The sequence below is a fragment of the Benincasa hispida genome, chromosome 12 (assembly GCF_009727055.1).
Source record: "Benincasa hispida cultivar B227 chromosome 12, ASM972705v1, whole genome shotgun sequence".
Classification (NCBI taxonomy): domain Eukaryota; kingdom Viridiplantae; phylum Streptophyta; class Magnoliopsida; order Cucurbitales; family Cucurbitaceae; genus Benincasa; species Benincasa hispida.
This window is the reverse complement of record NC_052360.1, coordinates 80,064,118-80,090,464: the sequence shown is the minus strand read 5'-3', so window position 1 is coordinate 80,090,464 and position 26,347 is coordinate 80,064,118. Positions and strand designations below refer to the sequence as shown.

Below are 26,347 nucleotides of genomic sequence, written 5' to 3'. Positions count from 1 at the left end.
CCCAGATGGAGATAGAGAGATTGAACTTCAAGCGTTACTCTTTCTTCTATGTAATGAGTGGATACTAGTTCGAATTCCTCGATCTTGTTTCAATTATAGTTCTTCGGTTGAGTTCGATCTTTTATTCAAATGCATCCCATTCCAGGGTAGCTATCTGCTTGGCATGCATGGGCTGGGGGCCATTCTTCATTCCCATCATTTATGTTATATATACATACACACATGTATATACATTGAAACTCATCCTAAATATCCTTAAACCTCCTAAAATGGTCATATTTTGGCAATTTCCCATTTCTTGAAGATCCGGACTTCGAATTTTCGGCTATATGTTTTTCAAGTTATATTTTGTCCCAAAAGTGAAAAGCTGAGTGAAGCGGGCGGGAACTTGAGCTTGTACTTCTCTGAACATGGCGGCAACGACGGAAGCAGCCTCCCCAAAGAAGGAGGAGCTCGACGGAATGACAACATACGACGACGACGACGAACACGAATCAAAGGAGAGGGTAATCCAGAAGTACTTCCTTCAAGAATGGAAGCTCGTTAAGTCCATTCTCGATGACATTGTTTCCAATGGATGCGTCTACGATATCTCATCCGTTCACAAGATCCGATCCATTGTAATCATTTTCCGGAACTTTATTTCCATTCTGTGTCAGGGTCGTATATCGCATTTGCGGATTGATAACTTCTAGTGAATTGGTGGTTGTTTAGCTTCTAGCTCTGGTCTATTTAACGTTTAATTTGTCAAGTGAAGCGCGTATTTGATTGAGATGTAACTAATTAGTTCGTGAGCAATTGCTTTTAAGTTCAAGTTTTGACCCGTTTGTGGAGATTATGAGATCCGTTAAAAGGAAAATGAAATCATTGGTTTATTTGGGTTATTTCAAATTTTGGGTAATCTGGACTCAACACCAGCTGCAAGCTAGTCACAGTGAGTTGGATAGGATTTCCTGTAGAGATGTATACTGGGCTTGTGGCAAGTAAACTGTTGAAAATATGAGTGTTTTCTTTTTGAAGTGTTTCCTTCATTACATTTGGAAATTGAAACTAGTCTCAGCTTTTTTGTGTAATGCATATTTCTTGATATCCTGAAAATTATCTTGTTATACAGATGGACAAGTATCAAGAACAGGGCCAGTTGGTAGAGCCCTATTTGGAGATCATAGTCTCTCCTTTGATGTCTCTTGTTTGTTCAAAAGCAACTGCACTTGGTGTAGATTCTGACGAGTTACTTGAAGTAATAAAGCCAATATGCATCATTATCTATACTCTAGTTACGGTCTGTGGATACAAGGCTGTCATCAGGTTCTTCCCACATCAGGTTTCTGATTTGGAACTTGCAGTGTCTCTCTTGGAGAGATGTCAAAATACAAACTCAGTGACCTCATCACGACAAGAGAGTACTGGTGAGATGGAGGCTCAATGTGTGATACTTTTGTGGCTTTCAATACTTGTGTTGGTTCCCTTTGATATTTCCACGGTTGATTCAAGCTTATCCAACACCAACGATTTAGCTAAATTTGAGCCGGCTCCATTAGTGTTAAGAATAATAAGCTTTTGCAAGGATTACCTTTCAAGTGCGGGGCCTATGCGAACAATGGCTGGATTGTTGCTTGCGAGGCTCTTAACACGTCCAGATATGCCTAAGGCCTTTATCAGGTTTAATATATTTCTGAAATTATGATATTTAATTTTGAATGTGAATCATGTTATTCAGTTTGAATAACTTTGTTACAGGTGGATAGTATCACATTCGACATGGAAGTTGCCTTGTACATGTTGAGTTTATTGTCGAATCAAACAAAATTCATTGTTTCTCTTCCTGAAGTTATAGTAGTGCTTATACTACAACTTGTTTATTCATTTTTTAATCTAAGATAACCTGAAAATTGGGTGCCAGTTTTATTTTATTTTTATCTACTTATTGGTTTCTTGTTATTTCAGATATAAATAACGAGTTTAACCAAGATGAACTTTTTAATGTCTTGTATAAGGCCAGGGCTTAGATACATAAATTTGCGTTAGTTTTCATATGAGTGTATTTGCTGAATCGTTTCACATTTGTTTTGTTCAAACTCAAAGCTACAGTGTGCTAACTAAACTTTTTTGCCGACACCAGCTTTACTGAATGGACACACGAGGCCTTATCTGCTACAACAAATGATATCATGAACCACTTTCGGTTGCTTGGCGCTACAGGAGCGCTAGCTTCCATTTTCAAGGTTTTCATTTCTTTTGTTTCAAGTCCATTTACCGAGAATATTCATTTTATTAACAGACAAGGATTATATAATCAAGTAGATAAGATTTTTTTGTTTACTTTTTATGTTTTATTCTTATATTTTATATTTTTTGGTTGAAGAACTAAAATCATAGGGCTGAACTTAACTGATTAGTGATAGTACATGCTAATTTAGCTGCTAATTTTTTTTTGTCCTTCTCGAAGTAGATTTTTAATTTGGACTTAAATTATAATTCTGAGATTTATTTATTTATTATTAATTTTTTTTTTTAAAAAATGTTGTTGAGGTTTATTTTAAGTTTCTCAAATTTTTTTTTATTTATGTTGTTGGGATTTGTTATTTGTTTCGTAATTTCTCTTTGCGTTTTTTTATAAAGAGAGAATACTTGATCCTCCTAGTTCCATTATTCTTTTAATGCAATCCCATGTTTCTTTTTTTATATAAAATGTGCTACTCCCCTATCTATGAACTGACTTCGTATGGTTAGGTCAAGAATTCTTGAGATAGCCTTAACAATCATGCAAAGAGAATCAATGATAATGTAGCTTTGTTTCGCTTGCACTCTGATATGAAAGCTAGCTATTGATCTCATTGTCTAAATTGTTTGGATTGTAAAATATCACAATTATCTTAAATTATATAGCTAAGGATTTAAGTCACTTATGTTTTATTTATCAAAGACAGACTGGTGATAGAAAACTTTTGCTTGATGTCGTACCTCAAGTTTGGAATGACACCTCAATGTTGATAAAGTCCAACACTGCTGTTCGGAGTCCATTACTTCGTAAATATTTGCTGAAATTAACCCAGCGAATTGGGCTTACTTGCTTGCCTCATCGTGCAGCTTCATGGCATTATGTGGTCAGTAATGAAACTCTTTTTACTTCAGTTTCTATTCTGCAAGACAATATAATAAATATTTCTCAGTGGGTGTCACTAACTAGTTCTTTTTGTAATTACGATTTTGTTGGATTACAGTCCTTTTTTGTAGTTAGTTCTCGGACTCTTATTTCTTGTTGGGCTTTCTTTGTTGTATTCCCTTTTTATTCTTTCATTTTTCTTAATCAAAGCTCAGTTTCTTTTTCTCTTTTTCTTTTTATAAAAAAAGAGGCTATATGAAGAAATATCTTTCATATATATATATATATATATATATATATGTATATATACAGTTCTTCCATGTCTGCTATTTTAGAAATGAAATACTTCACACACCTTTTTTTGGAAAATGTGTTATAATTTACGAGCTTCATGTTTTGCCTTTTCCCTTTTTTTGGGGGATGGTGAAATTTTGTTGTGGGGGAAGAATGATAGAATGGATGACAAAGTTCTCTTTTCCTTAGGTTTGATAATTCCTTTTCTAACCTGGGTGAGGGTTTTTGGTCTCTTTTAGTTGCTGGCCTGGTTAATAGGGATAAAAACCAAGTGGTTGGGGTCGATTGTGTTATTTTAAATAAGCAAGTAGGCATCACGGGTAGGTTGTGAGGTTGCTAGGTTAACCTTTATGTATTTAGGTTTACTTCTGGGAGTCAACTCTTGATCTTGTTCTTTTTTAGAGGAATGATAGAAGATATCGGCAACAAGAACCTCCTCTAAATCCCAATAGTTTCTCTCCCACTGAGAAAAAAAGTGAAGAAGAAATGTCTCTTAACCTTGGGAAAAACTTGATCACTACACACTCATCCTTGCAGTCCTGAGAAGTGACACACACTCCTCCCGATAAGTGTTATTCAGGATCACTTTAACTTGGATTATGTTCAGGCCGTTACATGTTTTTCTGTTTTACATTTTACCATCTGATTCTTAACTTCTTTGTAGTCTTGACTTGAGTCACATCGCTTTCTTTGTTTGGAGGTTCTTAAATTGTTTGTTTGATCACTGTTTCTACAATTTGAAGTACTTTAACAAGTTCCTTATGTTATATGACCCAGAGTAGAACCAGCTCCCTTGGTGACAATATTTCTGCTACTATGTCCGTAGGAACACAAAAATGCAGTCCTATTAATGCTGCTGAGCTGTCTTACGTCTGTCAAAGCTCCATCAGCTTGGAAGATGAAGACATGGAAGTTCCTGAAATTATAGAAGAGATTATTGAGATGTTGCTCACTGGATTGAAAGATACGGTATGTCAAAATGCTGAGATCTTGATAGCATGATTTTATTCAAGTAGCTAACTGATGGAAACTTGGATTGCTTGCTAGATCCTCTTGCGTTTCATTTATTCATAACTTATTTAAGTGTACCACATACCTTGGGTCCTTATCTTTGGGAACAATATTAAGTTAGCTTTAAATCTCTTCGTTTTTTCCCACCTTGGGAATTAATTGACTCAAACCATTTCTAATGCAACTCAAAACAATTCATATACGGTTCTGTAAGGTTATTGATTTGTTAGGGCTTTGGTTTGCTTTGATTTTATTGCAGAGTTGGACTTTTATATATATGAATGAACCCCTAAACTTGGAGGTTTGATGATGAGTGATAAAATAAAAGTAGAAAAAGGGAAAAACACCAGACTAATTTACGTGGAAAACCCTAGGCTAGGGAGAAAAAACCACGATCAAACCTTATTATTAAGTTACACTGAAATACAGAAAGACTGCTCAAATAAATAGACAGATAGGAAACCCTAGGCTCATAAGTAAATTACAAATAAACCCCTAGGGAAAACCAACCCTTTTTTCAACACTCCCCCTCAAGTTGGGGCGTAAATATCGATCAGACCCAACTTGTTGACACAGTAATCAAAACTTTGTCTTAACAACCCCTTTGTAAGGACATCTGCAATCTTCTGATTTGAAGGGATGTGGGGAATACATATGCTCCCATTGTCCAGTCTTTCTTTAATGAAATGTCTGTTAATCTCGACGTGTTTGGTCCTATCGTGCTGAACCGGATTGTTGGCAATACTTATTGCTGCTTTATTGTCGCAAAACAACTTCATTGGAAGCTCACTGTCTTGTCGAAGATCTGTTTATACTTTCTTCAACCAGATCTCTTCACATATCCCCAAACACATGGCCCTGTACTCGGCTTCTGCACTACTATTGGCAACCACTCCCTGTTTCTTACTTCTCCAAGTGACCAGATTGCCCCAGACAAACGTACAATATCCAGACATAGACTTTCTATCAACAGCAGATCCAGCCCAATCCGAATCTGTATATGCTTCTATACCACGTTTACTAGACTTCCTGAATAGAAGATCTTTACTAGGAGTGCCCTTTAAATACCGTAAGATGCGTTCAACGGCTGTCATATGTTCTTCATAGGGAGCTTGCATGAACTGACTAACAACACTCACGGCATATGATATATCAGGTCTCGTGTGAGATAAATATATCAACTTCCCGACTAATCGCTGATATCTTTCTTTGCTAATAGGGGTTCCATTATTAACATTATTCAATTTGACATTATACTCTGCAGGGATGCCTACAGATTTACACCCAGTCATTCCTGTTTCTTTGAGGAGATCTAGAGTATACTTTCGTTGTGAGACAAATATACCCTCTTTCGATCGAGCCACCTCCATCGCAAGAAAGTATCGCAATTTTCCCAGATCTTTAATTTCAAATTCTTCAACCATCTTTGTTTTAAGTCTCATAATTTCATCAGTATCATCACCAGTCAGAACAATGTCATCTACATACACAATAAGTACTGAAGTCTTTCCTGAACTCGACCTTTTTGTAAACAACGTGTGGTCTGAGTGCCCTTGATCATACCCCTGAGCTTTAACAAACGTGGTGAATCTGTCAAACCAGGCTCTTGGCGACTGTTTCAACCCATACAGAGACTTCTTCAATCTACAAACCCGATGGTTAAACTGGTGTTCGAAGCTGGGCGGAGGGCTTTATATAGACTTCTTCTTCGAGTTCTCCATTAAGAAACGCATTCTTCACATCCAACTGGTGCAAAGGCCAATCTTTATTAACAGCAACAGATAATAGTACCCGGATCGTATTGAGTTTGGCTACAGGAGAGAATGTCTCAGAGTAATCAATAACAAAGGTTTGGGTAAAGCCTTTGGCTACCAGTCTCGCCTCATATTTGTCAATCGAGCCATCGGATTTGTACTTGACAGTAAATACCCATTTACATCCAACCGTCTTGTGCCCCTCAGGAAGAGCAACCTGTTCCATGTTCCATTTTTCTCTAGGGCTCTTATTTCTTCCATAACTGCAGCCCTCCACTCGGGAGTTTCCATGGCAATTTGTTTATTACTTGGAATCATTACTGTATCTAGACTGGTAGTAAGAGCCTTGAACTCAGGAGATAGGTTACTATATGTCATGTAACTATGCATAGGAAACTTTATACATGACCTAGTCCCTTTTCTCAAGGCAATTGGAAGATCAAGAGATGCATCACGGTTTTCCTCTTCTCCACGTTCCTTACTGCAGCTAGCCATCTGATCTATGGATCTTTTGTCAGAAGGATTTCCCACACAATCACCTTCCCTTCCACTATTCTCGTTTGTTAGAGTTATTTCTTCAGTGTTGTCTTTTCCATCAGTTTCTCCATCCTCCTCAGTTCCCTCTATTTTCTCATTATCTGCATCAATCTTTATATCTCTGTCCATTCTATAATTATTAGTCTCAACACAATCATCAATATCACAAACAGGGATATTCATACCTGGAACTGAGACCGAGTCAGACTCATGAACTGGAGCTGGAGAGGCGAAAGGCGGCACTGTTTCCTTCCTGAGATTCTTCCTGTAGTAAGTTATTCAAGGGACTTGATTAGTGGAAAGAACGGGACTAGGAAGAACAGGGCTAGGATGTTCAGGTTTAGCCGACATCTCTAGGGGAATGGAGTACGTGGACCAGTTAGTCTCTTCACTAGGACACTCCCCCTGAAGAGGACTAACAGGGAAAAACGGTTGATCCTCGAGAAAAGTGACGTCCATAGACACAAAGTACTTCCGAGACGAGGGATGATAACGCTTGTACCCACGTTGATGGAGAGGGTACCCAACAAAGACACATTTCTGGGCACGAGGAGTGAATTTCATACGATTGGGACCATGGGTATGGACCTGTCTCTTATACACATCTAGATGTGTATAAGAGACAGCTGTAAGGATGACATATTAATATTATGAAATAAATGCGGAAAAAGGTACTTCATATATTGAAAACTGGGATGTCCCAGACGGTAATGCCATAACATAAAATCAGTTTCAACAACAGAGAAATTCAAAGAAATAAAACTAGTCCTATAACCATCCTTAAAGGAAGTTTCATCAGTCAGGAAATAGAGCCCCCTATCGTGCCGGGTAATACCAATCGTCGTCCCCGAGCCCAGATCTTGAAACAAAACAATGTCGGGTGAGAAAACAGTCTGACAGTTCAGGTCTCTTGTAATTTTACTGATAGATAATAAGCTGTCTCTTATACACATCTAGATGTGTATAAGAGACAGGTCCCAGACGGTAATGCCATAACATAAAATCAGTTTCAACAACAGAGAAATTCAAAGAAATAAAACTAGTCCTATAACCATCCGTAAAGGAAGTTTCATCAGTCAGGAAATAGAGCCCCCTATCGTGCCGGGCAGTACCAATCGTCGATATCAATTTCTGTCTTTATCATCTTTAAGTTTGACCATATCTTGGAATTTTAGGGGCCTCAAGGATAAATCCTAGCATTCAACACTAAAACACTTTTTAACAAATTCAGCATTAAGATATTCTGACTTACACCTTTTATCGGCCGGAATGAACCTTGTATAAATATGTATGCAAATTATTGAGACGTCCTTCCTCACATTAAAAAGCTTGGTTACAGTGCTGTCCAGATCATGGTTCTACAAGAGTATTCTCTATATGCAAGCTTTGGGTACCATGTCACTAATTTTTGCTCCTAGTGGACGCTATGGATCCCCTAAAGATCTTAAATCGTTGATTGATAGAACTTATGTGCTCGAGTTGCTTGTTCCCATGGTTATTGCTTGTTCATAGTCACACGTCAAGAATGTGTCAGATGGACTAACCATGTCCAGGGCTTGTTCTCGTGGATTTTGTTCTGTTTTGTTGCTGATGATCGATATGTTTCATGGGCTTTATCATGAGGTTGACATAATCGGTGAAGATGTTAGTGGTTTTATTTTGAATTTCTATCCAAGTCAGAGGAATTGGATTTGATTACAGTTTGCACATGGCATTGTTGTTTTATGTTTCAAGTTTCTCATGAAAAGCAATAAAGTTTAGAAATGGGTGATTTTGTTCATAGATACTCTTGCTACCAAAAGAAGGTTAGAGAAGTGCATTACATATGCTGAAAATCATGCAACGTCAGTTATGATAAATGTCGGCATTAAATTGATTTGATTACCTTTCATCACATTTAAAGTATTCAGAAGTCTTGGGGCATTTGTTTGATTATTGGGTTCGTTCTGAGATAATCTGGGGGAATTTTTTTATGGTCAATTGCAGACAAGGCCTTACTTTCAGAGATTTGGTTTGAGTGGAATAAGAGGGTATTTCACAACAATCCTACAGTTTGGTCAGATCGCTTAGATTTAGCCGTCTCTTAGGCTCAACATGGTGTTCCCAATCCAAAATCTTCACAAATTACTCCATATAGGATATTTGCTTAATTGAAATGCTTTCATTTCTTCAATCTATTTAGGATATTTGTCACCTAAGTCATATTTATCGTTTTGTATTTGAAATTTCTAGAAACTTGTATCTCTTCTTCTTAGTAGAATTTCCTTTAGAGATGTGATGAGGGCGTTATGGTTGTGTCAACCTAGTTGAGATATCCTAGTGCGTCTGTTGATCCCCTCGTCCTATGATTCTTTTTACTTTCTATGTTTCGTTGTAATTTGAGCATTAGCCTCTTTTCATTTCATCAATGAAAAGTTTTGTTTCTGTTTCAAAAAAAAAAAAAAAAATCTGGTAATTAGGAAGGCATAAAACTTCAGATGTGAAAGACATAAGGAATGGCGAATGAACATGATCTACATACCACAACTGCTATTCTATTGAGATCTGACTCTCAACTTATTTTTGGAGGCTTTGAGGACTAGCCTTTTAGGTGTTTATCATGTCACTGATGGGTAATTCATATTCATTAGAATTCCTTGCAGTTTTCTCTTTTCTGCCAGTCTGCATCATGGTTTAATATCTAGCTTTTACATTATACCATTAATGTTATTAATGTGGCATGTTATCCCAGGACACTGTTGTTCGATGGTCAGCTGCAAAGGGCTTAGGTCGTGTAACTTCCCGTCTTACATCTACGCTTTCAGAAGAGGTTTTGTCATCCATATTGGAACTATTTTCCCCAGGGGAGGTATTTGTATATGCATTATTTCTTGAAACCGCCTCCCCCTGCCCCATCCCCTCTCACAAAGAAACAAAATTATATTGAGGTTTTGTTAAAATTTCTGGTGCGAAATGTGTTAGTTATGTTCTGACTAATTTATAGATATTGAGTTGGCATGGTTGTGACATGTTGTAATTTCTCAGGGTGATGGTTCATGGCATGGAGGTTGCTTGGCAGTAGCGGAGTTGGCTCGCAGAGGATTGCTCCTACCTTGTAGTCTTCCTCAAGTTGTACCTATTGTTGTGAAGGTTGCATTTATTATTATTCACCAATTTTTGTATTGTTATCATTTTCTTTTGGGTTAAGAAACGAAGATCTTTCACTAAGAGGAAGAGAAGGTACAAAAGAGGCGTGGCAAGGCATTTGATAGGAACCAGAAAACTTGAATTGTATTGAAAAAAAAGTACAATAACTCTTCAAATAATTCTAAGGTCCTCCTTTGTGAGCTCACTCATCCCCTCTATTTATGACCAATTCCTTGGCTAATTTTTAGTATGCCTTTAGACTATCCTAATATTAATCCTATCATATGACTTCATCTTTTTGAGTCAAGGTGGGGGAGATATTTTCCCCTCCAAATCCATCAAATTTGAGGGGTTTTGAAATCTTGATGCTGGAGAGAATGTCGAGTTTGTGACTGAGGTGGAATTTGACAACTGTTCCAAAAATTGTTGATGTGTTCAAGTCGGTATTTGAGGATGAGGTGGTGGTGGTTATGACAGTGGAGGACGATGTGGATATGGAGGTAGAATGGAGGAGAGGTGGTGGTGAAGAGGAAGATACGGTGTTTGAGATGATACGGGTTTATGGCATGTCGGTGGGCTGGTGGCTATGGTGGGGGATGCCATTGGCAGTTATGTTGGCGACAAAGGTGGTTTTGTTTCAGAATCAAGATCTTGGGAGCTGAAGCAATTTTATGAATTATTTCCCTGCGATTTTTTTTTTATTACTGATGAAGATTTAAACTTCTTGACAGGCATTACATTATGATATTCGAAGAGGTCCACATAGTGTTGGTTCTCATGTTCGTGATGCTGCTGCGTATGTTTGTTGGGCATTTGGCCGTGCCTATCATCACACAGACATGAAAGAAATTTTGAAACAACTTGCTCCCCATCTCCTAACAGTTGCTTGTTATGATCGTGAGGTGTTAAGCTCTAAACTTATTTAAATTTTGACCACTACCTAACTATGGAATTATTGTTTCTATTCACAGATATTATTGTTTCTGTTTTATCTTCTAATTGCCGAAGTTTTAAAATGTGATGCGTAGGTTAACTGTAGAAGAGCAGCTGCAGCAGCTTTTCAGGAAAATGTTGGAAGACAAGGGAATTATCCACATGGGATTGATATAGTGAACACTGCTGACTATTTTTCACTTGCGTCTCGAGTAACTTCATATGTAAAAGTTGCTGTGTGTATAGCGCAATACGAGGGGTATCTTCTTCCATTCATTGATGAACTGCTGTGCAACAAAATATGTCATTGGGTATTCCTTAACTTTTCCAACATACTTTTTCTTTTTTCTTTTTAATGAAATTTCAGTCTCTTATCCATCGGGAAAAAAAGAGTTGACATTTTTGTTAATTTTAGGTTGAAGTGGTTTCTGTTGCATCTTTCATTTTAATGTGAATCTACCATCATATTATAGATGTTTCTCTTCGTAAATTTTTTGGGACAGGTCACGTGCCTCATGCAGATTATGTTTTTCGTGGACTTTTGGTACATTATGATCCTTATATTTGTTGTAGCTTTGGCACACGACAATATATTGATTTCTGACTTTCTGTTATGTTATGGTAGTTTGAATCTATGAAGGCCGTGTTTGTTTCATGGAAGTTGTGCTTGAGTTTTGAGATGGATAAATATTATACATGCTTGTTATGTGGGTTTTGAAGTTTGAAAACCTAGGTATTAGTTGTAGGGGGATAAAAATTTTCCTTCGATCTTTTTTGTCCTTCTAAAATCTGGGCTATTTATTTATTTATTTTCTCATAGGATATTTTAGTAGGAGAGTTAAAAAGTGGACATGAGAGAGTAAAAAAATCTAATTTGATGGCCTTGATTTGATATGTGTAGTGAGTGTGTATATATTATTTTATTTGGAGAAAGAAAGTTAAGAAACAAGTATGGGATATTTGGTGGATTTGATATGTTTGTAATCTAATTAAATTAAAAAAATCACATTTTATATGTTTATTTTACCTTCATCCCAAATAAACAATTGTAAATTTTTATTTATAATGGAATGAAAAAAAAAAGTGAGATCGATATGTTGCAACCTCCAAAAAAAAATCTATATGTTGCTTTTAAATTGTTTTAATATAAGTTTAATGTGTATTGATAAAAGCTGAAAAGTAAAGAAACTAGAAAGTATAGATAAAAGAGGACTACAAAATAGATAGAAAATTTGTAGTTAAATCTTTTGTTTCTAAATGTGATTGAAATATAATACTTTTATTTGTATAGAATGCATATATTATAATACTTTTACTTTTTTCGCCAACTTTTCTAGCCATATTTAATTTTGGGCTAGTTTATAATATACGCATATTATCTAAAATCTCCGAACAAAACCTACAAAAACAAACACAAGCATTTAATTTTTAAATAATAATTATCCTGTATATCCAAACAAAAACATTTAAAATCTCGATATTTAATATCCATATCCATGAAACAATATCCACAATCCAAACAAGTTGTAAAAGAACATAACATCAAAAAAGTATTTAATTTTTTTTTAAATGGCATTGTTCAAGAATTGTTCTAGGCATTACACGATTGGTGTTGATTAATATATAATGTGTTTGTGCAAATTTTGAAGATAATCTTCTTTTGGCAGTGGGGAACGAAGATTGAATTAAGACAACAATCACAAGTAGTTCAAAGCTAAGAAGCACATATACAGATACAAGACGACATGGACATGGCGGCACACCATATTTTGAAAATCTAGGACATGACACGACAAGGACACATTTATTAAAATATAAATTTTTAAAAGTTCATTTTTTGTACCAAAAAATAACTTGTGTATTTTTTGAGATGAGTTGATGAGTTGACACGTGTTGGACACATATGTGTCTTTCACACTCAGAAATGAGTTGATGAGTTGACACGTGTTGGACACACATGTACCAAAAGTTCAAAGTAAATGAGTTAATGCATTTATATACTTAAAAGACTTAGCTTGATGTATTTCACACTCAGATGTTATTATCATACATGTGTCTTTTTAATCTACTCAACAAATGTTATATGCATGTTTACACATTTGTCGCACCAACAAATGTTCGAACGTGTCCAACAAGCATCAGAGTGTCCAAGTGTTTGACACGTGTTGGACATGGACATGCTAGCCAAACTAAAGTGTCCGTACTTTTTAGGTTCAAAGTTGATGAATTTAGAAATTTTTTGAGATGATTAACTACATTTTGGCCGTTCTTTCCCTAGTTAAAATACTTCTCATTCTTGATTTTTTTGATGTTTTAAACAGAATATCTTTGTCTTTTCTACAGTCAATGGTTTGAAGTTTGGACTGTATTTGTCTCTACACAATTTATTTTATTGGCAACTCATGGTTAATTTAAATTTTCAGGTTATTGGCACTTATAAGTTTCAGAATTGAGGGATCTTTCCCACCCTGTTCAACCAGTGTGGTTGTTAATCATCAAATATAGAATTTAATTGTCAAATTGTGCTTGAAATTGTTACTCATAAAATGAGAAGTTGAATCTCTTAAGCAGCAAACATTGTGATGTGTTCTCAGTTTTGTTGGGTTGTTTTAATGGCTTATTACTCATGGTTTGCATGTTTCAGGATAAAGGCTTGCGAGAACTTGCTGCAGATGCCCTTTCTGCCCTTGTAAAATATGATCCTGAATATTTTGAAAGCTATGTTGTAGAGAAGTTAATTCCTTGCACCCTCTCATCTGATTTGTGCATGCGACATGGTGCAACCTTGGCAGTGGGTGAAGTTGTTTTATCTTTACATCAATGCAGGCATATTCTTTCCTCTGGTTTGTATAACTCCTTCCAAACCAAATCTTTCACGTTAAAGCTATTTACCTCGACTCAAATGCATAGCTTTATGTTTAGGCCACTCAATCCACTCTTCCCCCTAACTTTTGTTTACAGATATACAAAAACGTGTGGCTGGCATTGTTCCTGCTATTGAAAAGGCACGGCTATATCGTGGAAAGGGTGGAGAGATAATGCGTGCAGCTGTCTCTCGTTTCATCGAGTGTATTTCTTTATCTAATTTGCCATTGCTGGAAAAGACAAAGCGAATGTTGCTTGATGCCCTTAATGAGAATTTGAGACATCCTAATTCTCACATTCAGGTGATTGGTTTATAATCTGTGAAATGCTTGCTTGTTTCTCATTCAAATTTATTTGATAGTTTATTGAATAGTTTGTTTGATTATGGTCTGCAGAATGCTGCTGTTAAAGCTTTGAAACCATTTGTGTCAGCATATCTAGTTGCTGCAGACACAGGCAAATCTGGCAATATAACCACAAAATACTTGGAACAGTTGAATGATCCCAACGTGGCTGTAAGAAGAGGCTCTGCTCTAGCGTTAAGCGTTTTGCCTTATGAATTATTGGCCAACAGGTGGAAAGATGTGCTTCTGAAACTTTCTTGCGCATGTGCAATTGAGGTGCTGTGATAAAAGCTATATTTTCATCTAAAAAATGGGATAGAGAAATATTTCCCCTTTTTTTGGACAAAAAGTAATTTCCTTCTATAAACGTTGTGCATCTTTGCAGGATAACCCTGATGACAGGGATGCTGAAGCACGAGTGAATGCTGTCAGAGGACTTGTTTCAGTATGTGAAACATTAGTTCAGGGAAAAGAATGCTCAAACGAGGATGGCATACCATTGTTATTTCTAATCAAGGATGAAGTAATGACAAGTTTATTTAAAGCTCTTGATGACTACTCTGTTGATAACAGAGGTGATGTTGGTTCTTGGGTTCGTGAGGCTGCTATGAATGGCCTTGAGAAATGTACATATATTCTTTGTGCGAGGGGTCCTAATGGCTTCTCTAAAACATTAAATGGAGTTGGTTTTGAACCAGAGTCTCTACATTGTGAGAAGGCTGCGAAAGACCAAACTACTTCCTTCTTTGATTCAACGATGGCCACTAGTTTAGTGGGAGGGCTTTGTAAACAAGCTGTAGAGAAGCTGGACAAGTTAAGAGAAGTGGCAGCAACCGTTCTTCAACGGATATTATACAACAAGATTATCCATGTTCCACATATACCTTTCCGAGAAATCTTAGAAAAAATTGTTCCTGATGATCCACATATGAAGTGGGGGGTGAGTTCTGATAACATGTTCCAGAAGATCTATGTTCTTTTTTATCATCAAGGGTGAGAAATTGTTGCTTATCTGCACAATCAACTTCCATGTAGGTACCTGCAGTATCATATCCACGTTTTGTACGGCTGCTGCAATTTGATTGTTATAGTAAAACTGTAATGTCTGGGTTGGTTATCTCTATTGGTGGTATGCAAGATTCATTGAGCAAGGCATCAATGTCTTCTTTGATGGAATATCTTGAAGGAGATGCAATTGGAGACCAGGATGAAAGTTCTAGGAAGGGTATGCTATTTACAGATCTTCTTTGGATCCTTCAAAGGTATAAGAGATGTGACAGAGTTATTGTACCAACTTTCAAGGTAATTTACTATGACAATCCTGCTTAAGAACTTCACTAAATTACTGATTTGCCATCATGGAGGTTATTCTGCTTTGTAGTTGAGTTCAGTTAAGTAAATTATTATTATTATTATTATTATTTGTGAAGAATTTAAACTTTCGATAGGAATATGATATAATACAAAAGGTAATGCTAATGGAAGGGAGGATATTTCGTCTTAAACCGAGGGGAAAGAGAATAATGCAATCAATCGTAGCTGCATATGAGATTTCAAGAAAACTGAGTGTCCTTTTAATTTATTATTATTATCATCATCATACTTTTTTTTTTTAATAAAAGATTATAATAAGAGTCGCATCAGAAGAAAAGAATGGTGATGATTAGTTATCCTCCGACCCTTGGTTTTAGATTAATTCAGATAATTACCGAAATAGCACATACAATTCTCTCCTTTTTTCTTCCTCTTGAACGTTCTGTAAACAAGGTCCCTTAATAAGAGGTGACCATGAAAAGATTCTGAATGCAGAACGATTTGTTCCTTGAGAATGAAGCAACTAAAAACGTGGAATAAAAAATGGTGCCTTCACTTGTACTGCAGGGGGTTGCATCTACATACAAGGGGAGAAAAGCATTGAGAGCTTTTTCCACTAGCATCTCACTCGTCTTTGACGAACAATATATGAAACAACAGACTGGATTTGAAAAAAGTTAATTCTTATCGTCTCCAGCCAAATCATCTTATATGGAGAAATGGAGAAATGGAGAAATAAGGTTGGGAGGGATATAATCATCATTCGCCCCTTCAGTTGCATGATTCTTTTTCTTTGCTCTAGTCAAGAAAGTTCTTTCGTTAATTTTAATGGGCTTTTGTATTTTTTTGATGTTATCTCTGGCCCCAAGATTAATAAGGAAAAAGTTCAACCATTGGTAGAAGTATAAATTCTGATTCCTCTAAGCTAAGTTTAACTTCCATGGTGCATTGTCAGGCGAGCCATCTTCCTTCCTCTTACCTTAGGCTTCCTTTGGGCAATAATTCGAAGAGCCTATCTTTTTGGAATGCCGATCTTGGAAAAGGTTCAATAGTGCCTTTCTGCATAGAAAAAAAAAGCATTTTTAAGAGTTAGCATTTTTCTATAGAGAGAAATGCTAACTCTTATTCAGTCCACATTGAGCCGTATCCTGAGTTACTTCCTTGTTTAGACTTTCTATGTTGGTGAGAATGAGTCTTAAGAAAGTTATGATCAATTTTTTCATGGCAGGGTGCTAATGAGGGAAGAGGATTTCATTTGGTTAGATGGTTGATGGTCTCGAAGCCTTCAAGTCTAGAGAGTTTGAGCATTTGAGATTACACAAGGAGATCTTGTTGGCAAAGTGTTTGTGGTTTTCCTTTGAAACCAAATGCCTTGTGACATGGGGTTATTGTGAGTAGATATGTTTTGCTCCTTTGAGGGACTGTTTGGGACGCTGAGATGATATAGGATATAGGGAGTTCTGATGTTTATGTTTGGGTGTGCAAAGTTGTTATGTCTGAGTTGACATGTCTGTGTTTGGTTGTGCAGAGTTGTTATGTTTGAGTTAATGTGTCTGTGTTTAGGTGTGCAGAGTTATTATGTCAGTGCTATCTGGTTTAGTTTTTGTACTCTATAATAATTTTTCTATATGAACACTATTTTTTTTAAAAATCTTATAATCCAATTATTGTATCCATCCTATTTGGAATAAGACATTGATTGCATTTTTTTTATTCTTTCCAATCTCAAGATATGGTATACAGTTCGATCTTATATTAAAATAATTAAAAATGATTACATTGATAATTTATATTAAAATAATTAAAAATGATTATATTAATTACTGAAATTTATTAAATCTAAGTAATATATTTATATTTATTAATTAATTAAGCTATATTTTTATTGTTCAATCTTTCAAAAATAAAAATCTCATAATCTTGTAAGGTAACTTAGGTAACTTCAATATTAAGAAGCATGTAAACGTTAAAAATAAATGAAAACAATGCAAATACTCATAAAAAAATTTAAAAATTAATAACACAAAAAAAATGTCAATCAGTCCGTGTAATATATCCATTGTATAAGTAACAAATCAAAATTAATAACACCAAACAATACAACTGAAATGGAATATAGGGGAATGCAAAAAAAAAGTAACACACCAACCTCAAACTAATTGTATATTTATTAGTTTGGGCTGCATAACAAAACAATAAAAAGAAGTTAGAAAAAATCTAGAAATACTTATAATATAGGAAGAGAACTAGTTCGAATAGAAAAGTACCTATGTTACTAATGAAGTATGATATGGATAGAGTCCCTTGGTTTCCGGATCAAAACACAATGAGGCACCGTACCACCCACCAAACAACCAAAAGTTAAAAACTTAATAATATGAAAATGACAGAACCAAACATTAGAAAGTAGAGAAGGAGAAACCGAAGTTAAACGACTCACCAGATTGACAAAATAAATCTTGGACAGTGGAGGCTCTCAGCAAATAGAGAAGGACCAATGTTGTTTTATAGGAAAAGTGAGGGAGAGGGGTGGTTGTTGAACATTAATAACAACCCCAACAAATATTAAAAAAAAAAAGTGTGACCAGCCTCAGAATATTAACTTTATATCATGAATGAACTCAAATCCAATTAATAAATTGGTTAAATCATTAATGAAGAGGTTGAATGGGTAGTGGAAATACGCAAGTGGAATAAAATCAGCAAACAATCAGAACATTCATTAATAAAATTAACAAACAATCAGAACAGTTATTACTAAAGTTGGTGGACAGTTTAATAAATGAGGTAACTAATAATGCATGATATTGAAAAGAGAAGAGAAGAAACAAACACAGATTTACGTGGAAACCCTAGATCAGGGAGAAAAACCACGATAAGAGAATTTTTATTCTTTTAATTTTTCTGATACCCAGTACTCAACACAAGATAGGTATAAATAACCAAACTGAGAGAAACTTTAGACAATAGACACTAAGAAAAAGACTAAAACGCCCTTAGGGCTAAAACACCATTTCAACACTCCCCCCTCAAGTTGGGGCATAAATATCAATGAGACCCAACTTGCTAATACGAGTGTCAAAAGTCTGTCTAGGTAACCCCTTAGTCAGGACATCCGCAATCTGTTGACTGGATGGGACATAGGGAACACAAATGCTACCGTTGTCTAGTTTCTCTTTGATAAAATGTTGGTCAATCTCAACATGTTTGGTTCTGTCATGCTGAATAGGATTATTAGCAATATTAATGGCAGTCTTGTCGTCACAGTAGAGTCTCATCGGGTCATGACTCTCTTGATGAAGATCTACTAATACCTTCTTCAACCAAATTTCCTCACAGATACCCAAGCTCATAGCTTTGTATTCAGCTTCGGCACTACTTCTAGCCACGGCACCCTGTTTCTTACTCCTCCATGTAACAAGATTTCCCCATACGAATGTACAATACCCCGAGGTTGACTTCCTGTCAGTAGCGGAACCGGTTCAGTCTGAGTCAGTGTAGGCTTCGATGCATCTTCTATCATTTTTCCTGAACATCAAACCCTTCCCAGGTGTTGACTTTAGATATCTCAAAATCCGGGTAACAGCTTCCATGTGTCTCTCACACGGGACTTGCATAAACTGGCTTACCAAACTCACAACATATGAAATATCAGGTCTGGTGTGTGAGAGATATATCAGCTTCCCTACAAGTCATTGATATCTCTCCTTGTTCACTGGGACGTCGTCTACTGAGTTTACCAAATTACTGTTAACCTCAACCGGAGTATCTGTAGGTTTACATCCAGTCATCCCAGTCTCTTGTAAAAGGTCTAACGTATATTTTCTCTGAGACACTAAGATCCCTTCCTTTGATCTTGCTACCTCCATGCCTAGGAAATAATCTCAAACTCTTCTGCCATCTTCTGTTTCAACTTGTCAATTTCTATAGAATCATTCCCTGACAGAATAATATCGTTAATATATACAATTAACACTGCTACTTTTCCTGGTGCTGATTTCTTAGTGAACAGGGTGTGATCAAAGTGACCCTGAATGTACCCTTGGGTTTTGACAAAGGTAGTGAAGCAATCGAACCAGGCTCTAGGGGACAGACCATACAAAGACTTCTTTAACTTGCACACCTGACTCCCAAATTGTGCTTCAAACCCTGGAGGAGGGGTCATATAAACCTCTTCTTCCAACTCACCATTTAGAAATGCATTTTTTACATCCAACTGATATAGAGGCCAGTCTAGGTTCATAGCAACAGAGAGAAGAACCCGAATAGTGTTGAGTTTTGCCACCGGCGAGAAAGTTTCTGAGTAATCCACCCCATATGTTTGAGTGAATCCTTTCGCAACCAATCTAGCCTTATATCTGTCGAGAGTCCCATCGGACTTGTACTTGACTATGAACACCCATTTGCACCCGACTGTTTTGTGATCTCTAGGAAGAGCAACTAGATCCCATGTTTTGTTGGTCTTGAGAGCCTGCATTTCTTCCATAACTGCAGTTCGCCATTCAGGAATTTCCAGAGCCTTGTACACATTTCCCGGAATTGTCACGATGTCCAGACTAATGGTGAAGGCCTTGAATCTTGTTGACAAGCTACTGTAAGATAAGAAGCTTTTCATAGAGTACTTGGTGCAGGACCTTGTTCCCTTTCGTAGAGCCATTGGTAAGTCTAGGGTAGCATTAATTTCACTGGTCTTATTACCCTTTTCCTCTGTATTCATCTGCTGCACATGTTCAGTCTCCTGAAAATCATCAGGGGAAAATTCATTACTCTCATCCTCCCTAATTTTGCCAAGATTCGCTGCATCGTCAGTGTTCACAGCATTACTTTCAACAGAGTTATTATTATCAAGAGTATGGTTACCTTGAGCTGGCTCTGGTTCTGACTCTTAAACACTTTCCGGTGGAGCAGCAGGGGGAACTATTTCCTTTCGTAGATTCTTCCGATAGTAGGTTATCCAAGGAACTTGTTTTGTAGGAAGGATAGGGTTGTCAGGAATGGTTGGGCCAGGATTAGTGTCAGAAATTGGTTCAAGAAACAAGTCTACAGGAATGGAATAAGTGGATGATGTGTTAGCCTCTTCACTCGAAGTCTCCCCCTGAAGAGGACTAACAGGAAAGAAAGGTTTATCTTCTTGAAAGGTGGTATCCATGGTGATAAAGTACTTTCGAGAAGATGACTGATAACATTTGTAGCCCCGTTGATGGAGCGGATACCCAACAAAGACACATTTTTGAGCCCTAGGAGCGAATTTACTGTGGGTACCATGATTATGGACAAACACCGTACACCCAAACACCCGAAGAGGAACATCTGGGAAAAGACAGGTAGAAGAGAAGGACTCTTTGAAATGGGCTAAGGGAGTCTGGAACTTGAGAACTCGGGAAGACATTCGATTAATGAGATGGGCTGCAGTGAGTACATCTCCCCATAGGTACGAGGGTAGGGATGCAGGAATCATGAGTGCCTGAGCTACCTTAATAAGGTGACGGTTTTTTCGTTCGGCCACCCCATTCTGGTGGATGATACCTTTAGAGTTTAAAAACTCACGGAGGGATTGATTAACGAACTCACGGCCATTGTCACTCTGAAGGATAGCAATTTTGGCATTGAACTGGGTTTCGACCGTGGTGTAAAATTGTTGAAAGACTGTAGTCACTTCAGACTTATCCGTAAGAAGGAACACCCATGTAAGACGAGTGTGATCATCTATGAAGGCTGTCTCTTATACACATCTAGATGTGTATAAGAGACAGATATATATCTGGTGGAAAGGTTGGGAAGGTTTGTAAGGCTGGGAAGTAAAAGACACCCGAGGTTTTGCACGAATACACACATCGCAAGATAAAGATGAAATATTAACATTACGAAACAAATGTGGAAATAAATACTTCATATAATGAAAATTTGGATGTCCAAGACGAAAATGCCATCATAGGAAATCAGTTTCAGAAATAGTAAGGGAAGACAGTAAACAAGTGCTAGATAAACTCCTAGAGGAAGTAGAGCCTCCTACTGTGTCGGGCAGTGCTAGTCGTCTTCCCCGAACTCAGGTCCTGAAACAAAACATTGTTCGATGAGAAAACGACACTGCAATTCAGATCTCTGGTTATTTTACTGACAGATAGTAGATTATAAGATGTCTTTGGCACATTCAAGACATTCTGTAAAATTAACCCTTGAATAGGAGATAAGTGACCTTTCCCAGCAACGGAAGCAAAGGACCCATCTGCAATTCGTATTCTCTCGTTTCCCGCACTTGGATAATAAGAGAGGAATTGATCAGATGATCCAGTTAGGTGGTCCGTTGCTCCTGAGTCAAGAATCCACGATTCATCCCTTTCAATCAAGAAGCTAAAGGACTGAAAAGTACCTGATCGCACGACATTGTCGGTTCCAACCATGCTTGACTCTACCTGACTGGTGGCTGATGACATACCATCCCCTGTTTCACTGACAAGGGCCCGACTGGTTTTAGATTTATCATTCGTAGGCCGTCGCTTGCCATTTGGTGGGCGATCGTGTAACTTCCAGCATTAATTTTTGGTGTGCCACGGTTTCTTACAGTGCTCACAGATTGGTGGGGACTTTTCGTTCTGTTTGTCGCTTTCTGGTCCCGAAGACTTGGCCCCAAACGTAGCAGAATCTAAGTGGTTAATGCTAGTGCCACTCATAGCACTGGTTCTCTCCTCTTCTAACCTGACCTCTGAGCATACTTCCATCAGAGATGGTATTGGTCTCTGTCCCAAAATCCGACTTCGGACACCATCAAATTTAAGGTTTAAGCTAGCCAGAAAATCATACACCCGGTCCGCCTCCTCAATCTTCGAGTACTGAACTCCGTCAACAGAACAATTCCACACGACTTCGCGGCACAAATCCATTTCTTGCCACAACAAGAACAATTTATTGAAATAAGACGTTACGTCAAGAGTCCCTTGTTTGCACTCATGAACATGTTTCCTCAAGGTATAAAGACGTGAGACATTTTGCCTCTTCGAATAGAGCTTCTGGACAGCTTCCCAAATATCCCGAGCGGAGGCTGAGTACAGAAGTGGCTTCCCAATCTAGGGTTCCATGCTGTTTATCAGAATTGAGCGAAAAAGAGAGTCCTCTCCTTTCCATATACATTCCTGGGGATCACTGGGGTTTGGTCTTGGTATTTCTCCAGTTAAATACCCGAACTTGTGACGTCCCTCAAAGACCATTCTTACCGATTGTGACCAAGAAAAGTAATTTTGGCCATTAAGTTTCTCACAAATAGAAATCCCTGCAGAGTTTCCCACAGAACCAGACATAATATTTGCTACAGGTAAAGTAGAGTAAGCATTTACCGGTGTTTCTGAGCATAAAGAGAAGTCTGAATGTGGATGAAAACTAGTTGCAGGATTTGTTGTGGATCTAAGAGCCAATATTTGCTGCTGTAAGTTTGCCAACTGTTGTTCAAAGCCAACGGTTCCACCAGAATTTGCCATAGGTTGGTTTTGCCCATAAATCCTTGAAAAAGTAGCTTCATTTTGGCTAGAGGAAGGGCCAAAAGAAGGGCTGGGAATTGACTGACCATACTGGTTCGGCTGGACCGGGTTCGGTTGAACCGGCTAGATCGGCTGAGAAGAGTGGGTCATCCACGCAGTAGACGAGCGATCTGGTATGTGTGCTAGGGCCGGTGGCTGACTCGCAAACAGAGGCTGAAGTTCGGCTGAAGATCGGCTGTGCAAAAACTTCCGGGGCTGGTGGCTTTCCTTGCATCGACGGGATCTGAGGAAGAACATGGTGGAAACCAGATGGGTCGCGCTGAAGAACATGGGAAAGGTTGGGTCGCGGACAGTGAGACTTTGATCGATCGCTGGCCGGGTCGAGTCTGTGAGTTTCGTTGGTCCGTGCGTCGTGGAGGAGCCCGGATCCGTGTGTCGATCGGGTCTGTGAGCTCCGTTGGTCGGGTCTATTGAGGAAGTCCACCGACTGGAGTTCGGATCTGACACGGATCTGAGGAGTTGAGGCAGCGCAACGTGAAAATAATGCTCAACGGCTTCTCTTATGGCTGCAGCAACTTTAGCGTTCATGGATCCCCCCGTTCCAACGGAGATTGCTGTTGGAGTCTCTGGTTTGTTCTCATCAATGACGGCCAGGGCTTCGTCGCCATGCTCTGATACCAGGGAGAAAAACAAACACAGATTTACGTGGAAACCTTATATCAGTGAGAAAAACCACGATAAGAGAATTTTTATTCTTTTAATTTTTTTGATACCCAGTACTCAACACAGGACAGGTATAAATAACCAAATTGAGAGAAACCCTAGACAGTAGACACTAAGAAAAAGACTAAAACGCCCTTAGGGCTAAAACACCATTTCAACACATAATATTGAAAACATGCAAAATACGTGAGTATGATCCATGTTCAAATATGATCGAGTATGATCGGGTATGTTCAAACATGATCAAGTATGAACGATCGAGTATGATCGAGTATGATCAAGTATGATCGAGTATGTTTAAGCATGATCGAGTATGAACGATCGAGTTTGATCGAGTATGTTCAAGCATGATCGAGTATGAAAGATCGAGTATGGTTGAGAGAAACGGTGACATACGGTACACGGAAGGAAAATGACGATGAGATACGAAACACGTTTCGAAAATGGGCCCATAAACAATTAAAATCGGTGAGATATGATAATGAACCTCCAAACACTGAGATGATATATCAACCTATGGTATACCATGGTATACCATCCCATGTTGGGTCCCCAAACAACCTCTTAGATTTTAATCCCTCTTTATGGGTGTCATTCTCTTAGGCTTTCTAATTATCAGGGAGGTCTTATTCTTCTGGAAAGTTTATTTTTGCTTGCTTAGGATTTGGACTCCGTTTGTGGAGCTGATTTATTTATTTTTATATGTCCTAGTATTTATTTTCGTTTTTTCCAATAAAAATTTGCTTTCTAACTAAAAAAAAAATCTTAAATAGAGAAAAATTATGACTTTTAGGAATAGAAGTAACATTAATGACACCTTTATTTTTCTAATTTTGGAGAAGAAAAAGCAACTTGTGTGAAAGAAGTTTGGTGATTAGTATACTCATTCTTCAAAATTATTTCTTGAACTCGACCGGTGATGAGTTGAGATTATTAAATCGTATGAAAATTCTTGAAGCCTTCATTTCATTTATTGTTTTATTTTATCTTTTTGTTGGATTTGCTTAATTCAGAATTCAGATCATGGCACATTGCTTTTATATGCATTCCTGGCAGTTGCCGCACTCTTCCATAAGATATCCATCAAAGTTTGGTTTGTTTTTCTTGCTATTGTTAGACTTCCTAATTTTGATGTTCTATTCTCTATTTCAGACTATTGAGATTCTTTTCAGCAAAAGGATATTATTGAACATGGAGGTCCGTAATCTTAATTTCCCTCTCGTAATCTGCATGCTGGTGTCCTAATCGTTCTTCTTTCTTATTGATTATCAAAATTTTTGTTTAATATATTGCCATTACCATCATCTTCAGTGACTAACTGGTGCTAGTTGCCACATTCTGGTGGGTACAACAGCATTTCTGGTTTACCACGTTTTTAGAAATTAGGATAACGTATTTGGGTCACAAAAAGTGGCATATTCTCAGGCAATTCGCTTGTTAGAGTAAAAACTAATTGGTAATTCGCTTGTTATATTCCAGGTTCACATATCGAGCTTTTGTAATGGCATTTTGGTTTCCTTGGAGATTGAATTGAAGGGCTCAAAAGACTTCTCCAAGTTATATGCTGGGATTGCTATACTTGGTTATATTGCTTCACTCTCAGAACCTGTTAATTCCCGAGCTTTCTCTTATCTTCTCACTTTCCTTAGCCATCGATACCCGAAGGTTTGAATCCCATACTTTTATGGTAGAGCTGAGCTTAAATATATAATTTTTCTTTCCTTTATTAAGCTAGAGTAGCATATAGCTTCTATTTACTCTGGAATTATGCTTGACTTGAACGAATTCCATTAACAGCTGATTTGGAATGTGACCGACTTAAACTGATTTCCTCAACCCTTTGTGTCTTCTCTTTTGTTGTTTTGAATATATGGTTTATTGTTTCTAATTAAAAAATGAAAAATGAACTCAGATTCGGAAAGCTTCTGCCGAACAAGTTTACCTTGTTCTCCTACAAAATGGGGATTTTGTGCCGGAAAATAAGATTGAGGAAGCACTTGAAATAGTCTCCAACACTTGCTGGGAAGGAGACTTGGAAAATGCAAAACTTCAAAGGCGGGAACTGTCTTACATTGCTGGAACAGAAACTGATATACAACCCAAGACTAACACAATGCCGCCTCCTGAGAAGCAAGTCAAGAATCGGTTTTCAGGCGCAGATGAAAACGCTTCCTATTTGTCATTGGTTGAGTCAACCGGATTCTGAAAGCTCAACCCGTCCTCTGGTTTCTCAGGCTCTTCCTCCTTTCCTACAGGCTCTGGTATGCCCTTGACCATTGGCTTCTTATGCAGCATTGTGAATCCATGGAAATGAGGTAAACGAGTGTTAGCAAAAGTTTAAAATTGCTTCGGGAAGGAGCGGTTCTGGCGGGGTTCAATCAAAATAGTCTTGCTTGGGAGACAGTTTGTGCTTGATGAGTTTATTTGTTCAAAATCCATTTAGAGGTTGCTGTGGTCTCTGTATGTTGACTATTTTATCCAATATAAATTTAAAATTTTATCTTTTAAATGTAACCAATGTATAGTGGAGATCAAACTATCAAGTTTTTGAGATGATAATTTGTGTTGTATATCTTTCTCGATAATGTGGGACATGACACAAGAGGTTATGTCATATCATTTTATATAAAATGAATCAAGATTGCATATAACATGGGACACACTTAGTAAAAGTATTACAATGTTAAACCCAATTTATTACAATTCCAATAGCTTTGGGTACTTTATTTAGAGATTTTCATTAAAATCTTATAGTTGCTCTTCAATTTTAACACCTTCAGATTGATAATACAATTAGAGGATTTGGACAACTTCAAATGTTGTGGCAGCTTGAGCAAGAAGACAATGCATTGAAATTAATTTGTTTCT

The 26,347-nt window shown here is 37.4% G+C and overlaps 1 protein-coding gene across 1 annotated transcript; it reads left to right on the top strand.

The window, feature by feature from the left end:
* The first annotated feature begins 242 nt into the window (after nucleotides 1-242).
* On the top strand, nucleotides 243-26,110 carry LOC120092686 (tubulin-folding cofactor D). The gene is made up of 17 exons (XM_039050835.1): nucleotides 243-620; nucleotides 1,115-1,662; nucleotides 2,123-2,225; nucleotides 2,931-3,107; nucleotides 4,178-4,369; nucleotides 9,434-9,550; nucleotides 9,727-9,831; nucleotides 10,560-10,730; nucleotides 10,857-11,072; nucleotides 13,406-13,604; nucleotides 13,723-13,928; nucleotides 14,022-14,246; nucleotides 14,356-14,910; nucleotides 15,006-15,272; nucleotides 24,632-24,676; nucleotides 24,959-25,144; nucleotides 25,392-26,110. The coding sequence occupies exons 1-17, from the start codon at nucleotides 411-413 to the stop codon at nucleotides 25,683-25,685; spliced, it is 3,816 nt and encodes a 1,271-aa protein (XP_038906763.1). The 5' UTR covers nucleotides 243-410; the 3' UTR covers nucleotides 25,686-26,110.
* Nucleotides 26,111-26,347: the final 237 nt, after the last annotated feature.

Excerpts from the sequence above, each read along its gene's own strand:
- LOC120092686 (XM_039050835.1), top strand. The coding sequence starts at position 411 with ATGGCGGCAACGACGGAAGCAGCCTCCCCAAAGAAGGAGGAGCTCGAC. Across the intron at positions 3,108-4,177 it reads CAGCTTCATGGCATTATGTG|AGTAGAACCAGCTCCCTTGG; the intron begins GTCAGTAATGAA and ends TATATGACCCAG. Across the intron at positions 14,911-15,005 it reads ATCCACATATGAAGTGGGGG|GTACCTGCAGTATCATATCC; the intron begins GTGAGTTCTGAT and ends ACTTCCATGTAG.